The 10,065-nt window shown below is 34.5% G+C and overlaps 1 protein-coding gene across 11 annotated transcripts in view; it reads left to right on the top strand.

The window, feature by feature from the left end:
• Tlk (Tousled-like kinase) overlaps nt 1-10,065 on the top strand; it is an 83,890-nt gene that overhangs the window by 10,486 nt on the left and 63,339 nt on the right. For 8 of the 11 annotated variants that reach the window (XM_078189355.1, XM_078189357.1, XM_078189354.1 and 5 more), the window contains one exon: nt 7,697-7,782. The exons of the other annotated variants lie outside the window; for them this stretch is intronic. In XM_078189355.1, the coding sequence (XP_078045481.1) occupies nt 7,697-7,782 (86 nt within the window). The remainder of the gene's footprint in view (nt 1-7,696; nt 7,783-10,065) is intronic. 11 annotated transcript variants of the gene reach the window in all.

Genomic DNA, 10,065 nt, shown 5'->3' with positions numbered 1-10,065 from the left:
ACTTGTTACGAATAATACGGCGCATAGCCAAGAATACTTGCGGATAGAATACTTGCGGAAGATAGAATACTTGTTACGAATAATCCGGCGCATAGCCTAGAATACTCCGGATTATAGAATACTAGAAATTGCGAGTTTTGTGCCCTTTTTATAATTTTCCCGAAAAGAACGCTCGAACGCGGATTGGCTACCGGTGAGGTGGAGAGGGAAGTCAGAGGGCCCGGGCCTCGCTGTGACGTAGGACGGGAAAACCCAAGCTAGTGACGTAGGACCCCGAAACCCAAGCGGAGCGGCCTGCGCGGCCCATCTGGCGACCCTACCATAAACCGGGAAAACTAATTTCGACGAAATTACTTTACTATCGGCTGTATTAATAAACCGATTTAGTTGAAATGCGTTTTCTTAATATACTTCGCGATATAAAAAGGGCACTAAAGTAATAGCCTTCTAAATCGAAAAATACGAAATTTGAAGAAGGGCTATAAAGGCATAATTCCGTTGTAGGACGGAACATTACGTGTCAACATGATAAATTCATTTTACATGAAATGAAACGAGAGAATTTCGTTTCTATACAAAATTTTCAAAATGCGATTAAAAAACAGATAAGAAAATACACTAATGGAGTACAGGTAAATTGGTTGTAAATATGTTGGATGAGGTTTCTCAAAAGTGCACCATACACTATTTTATATAAAACATTAATGAAGGACAAAGAATTTAAAACTATAAATTTATTACCTACTAAAATTTGAAAAAATCGCCCTGGCGCCTTTTTACCAAGATACCAGGCCTACTACATATGAAAAATATAAAACATCAAGCAATACCTCCGGTGCATCGTGCATATTTCGAAACTGCCACATGCAGGGCATAAGTAAATATACTATCAATATCTTGTAATTTTAACAATGTAATTAGCGTCTTTAAAAATACTACTTCTATTTTATGTCGTGTCATTATTTGTATACAAATTTGGGTTGATATGAAGTATACTTTGTAAAGCCACCACTTTGACTATAAGACAGTAAAAAAAACTGGATTTCAAAACAGATGAGTATGATCTGCAAAAGGTACAGTTTGATTTCAAACAGGTGAATATGATCTATGAAAGAATGAATTTGTAGTACAAAATCTATATTTCTCATGATCTAGTATCCTGATGATCATTGTACCTATAGCACATAGACAAATTCGTCTTGATATCTGGAAATAGACCATTCACATTTACAAAATCCATTATTATTATTGTAATTTTTGTTTAAAGCGGTTTGTGCAAGTGAAATTGATATGTTACGTGCTTTTCTATATTTTATACAGGTGTCAAAAGTCATGCCTCTTTACAACGACGCCGGGTTAATTGCAAGAAAGAGTACAGTATTTTCTTCTTGCGTGTGCCGTTTAACCCTTGCCATTTAAAACAGAGACGAGACTGATATAAGATTGCCGTACGTTTTCAAACAATGAAAGTGCATAATTATTGGACAGACATTCTATATGCAGTATTTGGTAGTTACGTACATGTAATGTGTAAAATAATACGAGTGTATTCTCCACTGCGATGTCCACGACACTGAAAGAGGTCACACTTTCACTTCTTTATGCACTTTTTATATATCGTATGTAATGCTTTTGTTCTGTGGGTTATGATAAATATCAACCAAGCACGCCGCCGGTATTATCACTGCATAGGAGCAAAACAAATATATTTGGTACACATGCACTTACCGCTAAAAGTTACGAAACATGTTATACAGATGTATCTGTTGACGTAGTAAACCTTCTTAACATAGGATACAAATTTGTACGGTGTCTATAAAAACATTAATTCTATTTTTTATAATCTTTTGATTTGATTTTTTTATTTTGAAGTCTAAAAAAATATTTTTTTTTAGTTTTTATTCTATCTTTTCATTTGTTGTGTGCAGCAAATAAGGTAACTACCCCCGGATATTCCCTGTAAGTCCGGGGGAACATTTATTGGAAATAAATCAAGGTAATATTGCAATATAAACAATGTATTATATGCTTCAGTATAATACGTACTTTTTAATTTAATGAGACATATATTTGTTAAATTATCGAATTTTATTAAAATTTTAATGATACATAAAGTTTCTTATTTTTGGGGGTTAAGTATATTTGTGTAACAATAAAGGAAAATGTCATACGTCATAACTTCAAAAAATTTAGATTTATATGTTCATCGAGTTAAACAAAGTGGATGTTATGCATTTATCGAGAAAACAATCATGAAAATACATTCGGTGAGTCCAAGAAGAAAGTAATGCAGCTTAAAATAGTAATGACATCAAGTACATATTAGTGACCAGAGCTTGAAGCACCAAAGTCACGAAAGTGAAAACATATGTAATGATATAATAATAGAAATATATAATCTTATTTAAAAACCATCTATGACCTTAGAATCTCGAGAAATATGACCTTCAAGACCTGCCCCTGTAGCATTTTTAGTATCGTTAATGATAACAGAGATATTGTTTTGAAACAGCTTCAGTGAGTCACCTTTGTAGATAATGCAGAAAAATAAGTTGTCATAAGTATACTGCGAATTTTTATACATTTTACAAAAATGAAAATTGGAGAATAGTTTCCTTCATCGATGAAGGGAGATTAATCACTTTAAAGTGAAAATAAGCATGCTGCAAGACCATGTTAATTCAAAACCACAGCAGATCGAACTATATTCGCGTCACCTCCGATTATTTCTGAGTCGACGGCTAAAATTTTATTTGTGTTATAGGTATACTCGTCCTGCACCGACGTAACACTCAGGTTAAAAGACACAAATGATTATGCCGATTTAAAAGAGAATGCATACACTAGAGGCGACACTCAACACATACTGTACTCGCGAGAGTGTGCGCAATCACATCGCAAAATGTTTTGCGGACCCGTGCCCTGATTGAACCGACAATATGGACAAACGATGGTGTAGTTAGGCTTGTTCGGTAGAGGTTTCTCATTTATTAGCAACACACAGTGGACGTAAATGGTCTTCAATTCGTAATGTGAAACGTTAGAATTTCCGATGCGTAAATCGTGAGATATTGTGACAGTGCACATGATGGCCGAAGTTAGGAAAACTGTGAAACAAATTGTTAAAAAAGAACGTCGATGATGCAGTTTTTGTAATATCATCAAAATTTGTGCAGTGTTACCGATTTCATATTTGTTTATAAGCTCGGGGACAATTGGAGAGAATTTACTCTACCTTTACTCATTCCTACAATTACTATATCTACCATTTATAATCTGTGTTGCGTCGCGAGCGACCCATGTAATTAAGTTATGACGACCCCCAGGTAGATTCTTTATAATACCGCGTCAAAGCTTTCGGGCCTTCGACAACCGATACCAGATGTGGCCATGAGCAGGGGTACGGCCAGCGACAGCTACGCTAAGGACAATGGAAATCTGAGAATTCCCAGATTTCTGCTGTCCCCTCTTCTTGGCCATCTTTCTAGTATTCATTGGTTTTAACATAATTTAAGTAGCCAATGAAATACCAACTCCACCCACGCCATTTACAAACGAAGGCGTAATCGGAGGATGAGAAGCGTACCTACATCACTTTCCACTTTGCACTCGGTAACTTCTCATCTAGTCCGACAAACGACATTTTGTATATAGTGTTATAGTTTGTGATAAGTTGTTCGTCCCTTTATTATTAAACCTTGTTTAAATACGGCACCTTGTTCCATCTCAGTTCACCCTCAAATCTATCCTCAACATATTAATTTATCGCGAGGTAGGCGCGTTATTCAATCGTCAACAATTACGATCGACGCTGTAACGCACCGCGCAACAATCTGAATTTAAATGAATGTTACATTACATTAAATCACATCACATCACATCACATCACATCATCACATCACATCACATTACTTTACTTTACATTATATATTATAAATATTAAGATACAAAAAGATTATGTGCAACACGAAATCAGCAAACATCAATAAATCTTATACTAAATTAACAACGAACCCGCAATTGAAACGAAAAATTAAGCTTAAAGTTGAACAAATATACAAATCAAAACTAAACGGAGAAAACCGCCTGTAATTCATGAAATATAAATACAGATATGAGAGGAATTCCAAACACTAAAATAGTTGTTGTTAATAACCAGATTGTTGATGTAGTAAGTTTTTGGGATAAAATGTCAGGGTGCTTATATAAATGTATATAATATAACACATGTAAATACCATACATACACGCATAAATATGCAAACAAGCAAACGAGATAGTTTTGCTAAATTATGGATAAAAATGAAGTTAGATCAAGGAATAACGAGTTAAAAAGAAACATCGACAAAGTAATGTTATATCAACAACCTATACTTATCAATAATTACAATTATTAGATTGGGGTGAATAAGATGCATTTATGAGAAAAATGAGTATCTGAAATATAAAACAATGAAAATATCAATAGAATTTGAAAACACTGAAATTATTTAAGGAAGAAATAAATTAAACTTTCATTCCTTGCAATTGCAGTGATTCTAAATGCCGACTAATTACTTAATTTCATATTCGAATTTAAAAATTTTATTTTGAAAATATTTGGCATGCATTAATAATTAGGTTTTTTTTTAGATAAATTAATTAAATTATTAAAATTGTAATTATAGCGTATGTTTCAATGTTAGTTAAGTTAATAAGAAATTAAATTTAAGGTAAGATCGATTCTTACTGGATCAAAAGTTTGTCTTCCTTAAATTTGATTATATTATTAGATAACTGAATGCAAGCTGCATTATACATATATCGTATAATGTACTGCACCTAAGTCCACTAACAAAGTTAGAACTCATAACTTGTATGAGAATTCTGATATTGATACAACGTTGTCATATGTCTTGTCTCTTGCTTAACAAGAAGGACCTATGTTGACAAAGTATTTATTAAAACGCACCGTTTTATTTAATATCCATGATACGAATTGTAAAATCGTAAGAATAGCACGGAGATTAAACGAAAGACTTACCTTCTAAAGATTAGAGAAATCATAGTTCAACTGTTTATGTGAGTGCTCTCTTAATTCTATCATTCACGTATACCTTCGTTGCTTTATGTCGAATCTATTTATACATTGAAGTAGACGTTTATCTCGTAGATATAACATAGTTCGTTTTGGAATCGCGATCGGTACTATTATTTTTCCATAATTTAATTAAATTCTCTTCATCTTGGTTTCTCAATGTATCGGATGTGTCTTTGGTGAGTTTATAAAATCTATTTTGCTTATATCAATCAAACAATAAATATATTTATATCAAACAATAATTATCAAAAGAAATATTTATCTTGAACTAAGAGCTTACATTCTTCATATGGATCACAGGATGTCCCAAAAATGCCTCGTAATCGGGAAATGGGGAGAACCTGTGACCATTTCAAGTAACTTTTTCCTTAGCCAAAATGCAATCCGCGGCTTCGTTTACGAGTTATTCAACCTGCTGGTACGCGCGCGAGTCAGCTAACTGAAGCCGGGTCGCGATTGCTTTGAACCACAATCAAAATAACGAACAAAGATTTTATGAATTTCCTGTTAATTTCAAAAATGTCACAAATGTTATTAATGGAAAACTCGCCCATTCAGTTGTAAATGTTGTAATCCATGTATGTAAAACGACACAGATTACACTAATGTTCACCTTCACTGTACTATTATTCCACACTGATCATGAATTATGCCTCCATCTAGGTATTGCACAAATACCCAAAATATCTTGTACTGTTGTCGCGGCGCGTACATTTTAAAAAACAACGAAGTTACAGGAATGAATTCTGGAACGAAACTGACGGTGTGTACGAAGATCTTCACACAGACTATGTCGATCGTCATAGCAACGCAGACTATTTCTTAAAAAAATCTGAGATGCTCTGACGAAAAACAGCACTTCCAAAGTACAACACGGTGTAAGGATTTTTCGACGAAAGCCAGATGTTTCGAGTGTTTTGGAGCATCGAAATCCTGTGCGGCCGAAGGATCTTTCACAGACAATGAGGGAAAAGACTGTGACGATGAAAATTACGGAAACTCCTTCCTCCAGAAATTTGGCCACACTCAGGCTGCAGATGTTAGAATGAGACAGCTTCAAGTGACTTTCGGATCATTGCTTAGGGACTGCGTAGGATATCTGCCGCCTGCGTGTGGCCAAATTCAGTTAGCTGGCTCGCGCGCGTAGCAGCAGGTTGGATCTTCGTGCGTGCGCAGCCAACTTTATTCATTAATAACTCGTAAACGAAGCCGTGGATTGCATTTTTGATAAGGAAAAAGTTACTTGAAATGATCGAAGGTTCCCCCCATTTCCCGATTACGAGACATTTTTGGAACACCTTGTATATAAATTCGGCTAAATATTTCGTTGTTTATATATTTTTTGAAAAGAACAAGTAATTTGCTTCCACTGCGAATTTAATGGTTGTAGGGATAAAGTTATAACTCTATGTCTCAAATTTTGTATATCGTATACAAAAATTCCTGTGAAACTTGAAACCACGGATATAAATTAACAACGAATTCGCAATTAAAAAAAAAAGAAAATTTACTCGAATGTGTAGAAATAGCGACGTACAATCATTTCAATTACTAATAAAGTTGTCGGATGGAGTAGCAAAGTACTTCTGTATATATGAATTTTACATTATACGTAACGTGCAATGTAGAAAGACAGAAAGTCGATAAGCATACAGATGTACGTTCACACTTCATGAGATTTTAATGACAACTGAAAATATGCATTCGAAGCACTCTTTTCAGATCGTACATAGAATACGCAGAAGTTCTGTCAATTACTTCCTTTAATTACGAAGGAGGAACAACGAAAGATACGTTGATCACATTTTTGCTAATAATATAAATAGATTAAAAACAAGGATGAATAAGTTCGCGATTCGAAAGTTACACTGAGCTATAGAACACTTTCAACTTACGTATATTTCTGTGCTGTTACTTCTGTACTATACTTTTTTAGTCTTTTTCTTAAAGCAATAGTAAAAATACAAATACGATCAATAAAATAAAAAGTTTCGTGTAAAAGAGCCTAGCCGAATAAGATGGTAAAAAATGCCCTTGGAGGCATTTCAGTGAGATTTGATAGCTCCAAGATCCTCCCCTCGACCAAAATGTCTACCCCGTCGTTTATCCGGGAGGGTAATTACAGGGTAAATTGAACATCGCAATTTTCAGTACAATTATCGTCGGATGGTTTCTTAAAATTTAAAAAGAATATAACATATTTCGATTCAAAGTCTCAGCTTAGAGCCACTTACGGCTCTAAGAAAATAGCTTTCTGTAAATTCGAAGCAACAGTTGCCACCATTCCAGTTTTTGGTATCGTCAGTTCCTCGATCACGTTCCCACAATTTGAAGCCAATTTCGTATCCTGGAAAAGATGTTCCAAAGTTTAATCCACATCACTGTCTCGTTTTGTAACTAATCGTTGTTTCGCAATGTTTCTCTTCCGGCTATTATTTTGATCGATATTGGACACCTCGTCTCTGGTCTCTTTGCTCGATGCTCCGCAACATCGCATTCACGTCGAAATTGGGACTCCTATCAGACGAAGAAACACTTATGGTCGGTTTTTTTGATAGTGACCAGACGTATCAGTTGGGCGGGACAGACTTTAATCGGTTGTGACTTGTTGTTCCAGGCGCTGGCGTCAAGATGGAGCACTTTCAGACCACCCTGGACCCAAGGAAGCAGGAGTTATTGGAGGCCCGCTTTCTCGGAGCAAGGGTGAGCTACATTTTCGGGCGCGCACGCGCGCGCGTTTATGTATGCGCTCTCCTCGCTATCACATTCTTTCCTTTTCTCTCTCCTTATGCTCTCTTCTTAGTACCCGTTAGTTCGCCGTGTGCATACAACCATCATTTTTACGGCATTCTCTCCGTAACCGCTAAAAAACGATCTCTAACGTAACTAGATAAATTTGATCTTCGCCATTCAAGGTTGATCGGCCCTTGGAATCAATATAAGATAAATTCTATCCCCATCACTGCACAGTGGTCCGGGAACTCGTTTTCTGCGGTTTCAGTTATTTTAGCGTTATTTCAAGTTTTACTGTAGAGTTTACAATTTGCAACGTGTACTGAACATCAAGGGGAACATCTATATACGAAAACCGAGTACATACCGTGTATTCGCAAATTAAGTGTTCATGTTCTTAATACATGTGTAATTATGGATTTTATTACTCGTGTATTTTTGTACACAGATCCCGTACGTATGTGTTCGGGTTACGTGGCAACTGCACCGATGCGTTTTTCTTTTCCAATCAGACCCTTGTCGACTTTTGATCACGCTTCGCTATTCAGCATCATATGAACGTGTATTAAAATATACGTGTACTCGTGTATTTAATATTACATGCGAAATAGGTACCTCCAGCTTGATGGTTGTAGTATAGTAGGTCATTTCATTTGCCGCGGCGCCAGCTATAATACACTGCGTTTCGTAACTAGACTGCGGAAATACGTGCAAATGCATATAAAAATGGGCTAAACAAATAATATTTTGACTGAAATATGTTTCGTCATTAAAGGATGCAATTATTTTTCTTGCATATTTTGCATATTACATATTCGTGGCCTATCTTGCATAGAAGTTGAATATTCTGCATACAAGATGCATACACACAATTTCTTTACAAGTTAACTTTGATTTTGTTGTGCTTTTCTCTATCACATTCTCGTAACGTAATATTTACGGCAGAGTAATAATGTGAAGAATTTCAAAAATTTTGACTGTTAAAACATGCATACGATGTTACAAAATGCTACTGGAGTAAATTTCAATATGCTATACCATGCAGTGTTAAAAAGACATTTTCTGGGTTTAAACTAATTTTCTTTCGACAGAAGGCATCAGTTTTCAATTCAGAATTTAGAAAAAATATTGTAGATTATTGTCAATTAAATTATATGTGAGACTTCATTCATGGTAGTATTATGTATACTACAATATTAATAATGAAATACTCTCAAACTTTATAAAGCTAATGAAATTGAATATAGTTGTAAATGTGTACACATATTTGTATAACATAAAAAATATTATATTTTTTTTTTCTAATGCCAAAGAGTTAATATTTGAGTAATAGGCCCAATATGTATATTATAATTATGTTTTAAAAATATATTTTTATGAACATTACATTATATATAATATTAAGCACACCAATTAAACGTAATTTTACAAATACTTTAGTATCTATGCAAGTGCATATTTACCAAATCTATGCTGCCTATGCATTCTATATATGTATATCTTGCATACTGTTTGCATATTCTTGCATATAGTCTGCATATTCACAAGGTATACATATATTGCAAGTGCATAGACTTCCGCAATCTACTGATAACTATAAAATCACCAAAAAATGTTCAGCTTTTATACATTGTGCTTAGTATAATAATAAATTATGCCATATTTTTCTAAAAATAGATTTTTATTCAGTAAAAATAAAGGAAGAACAAAATGAAACCAATTTTTTCTTGTCTTATGACTACAGAACCAACAGAATAGAATACTTTATTATATAATTTATTATATATTATTATATCATATGATACGATAAAAAACTATACGATACACTTGCGTTGAAATATATATATATATTTTTTTATATATGTATTTATATATATGTATGTATATTTATATATTTGTATATATGTATTTTGTATATGTATACAGGGTGTTTCTAAATTATTGTAACTCCGGGAAATGGGGGGTAGCTGAGGCTATTTCAAGTAACTTTTTCGTTTGCCGAAATGCAATCCGCGGCTTTGTTAACGAGTTATTAACAATTAAAGTTGGCTGCGCACCGACGAGTTTTCGTGCTGCTGCGCACATGAGCGCGAACGATTCAGGGACGACTCAAGCCCGTCTCGGTGACCGGAGCCACGGCCACGTATCGCCTCTGAGCCGCGTTCGATCATCAAATAAGAATTTCATGAATTTCACAAATGTTATTAATGAAAAACTTACCAATGCAGTTGTAAATGTTGTAATCCAAAAGTT

The sequence above is a fragment of the Augochlora pura genome, chromosome 8, assembly GCF_028453695.1.
Source record: "Augochlora pura isolate Apur16 chromosome 8, APUR_v2.2.1, whole genome shotgun sequence".
Taxonomy (NCBI): Eukaryota; Metazoa; Arthropoda; class Insecta; order Hymenoptera; family Halictidae; genus Augochlora; species Augochlora pura.
This window is presented reverse-complemented; position numbering and strand designations above follow the sequence as displayed.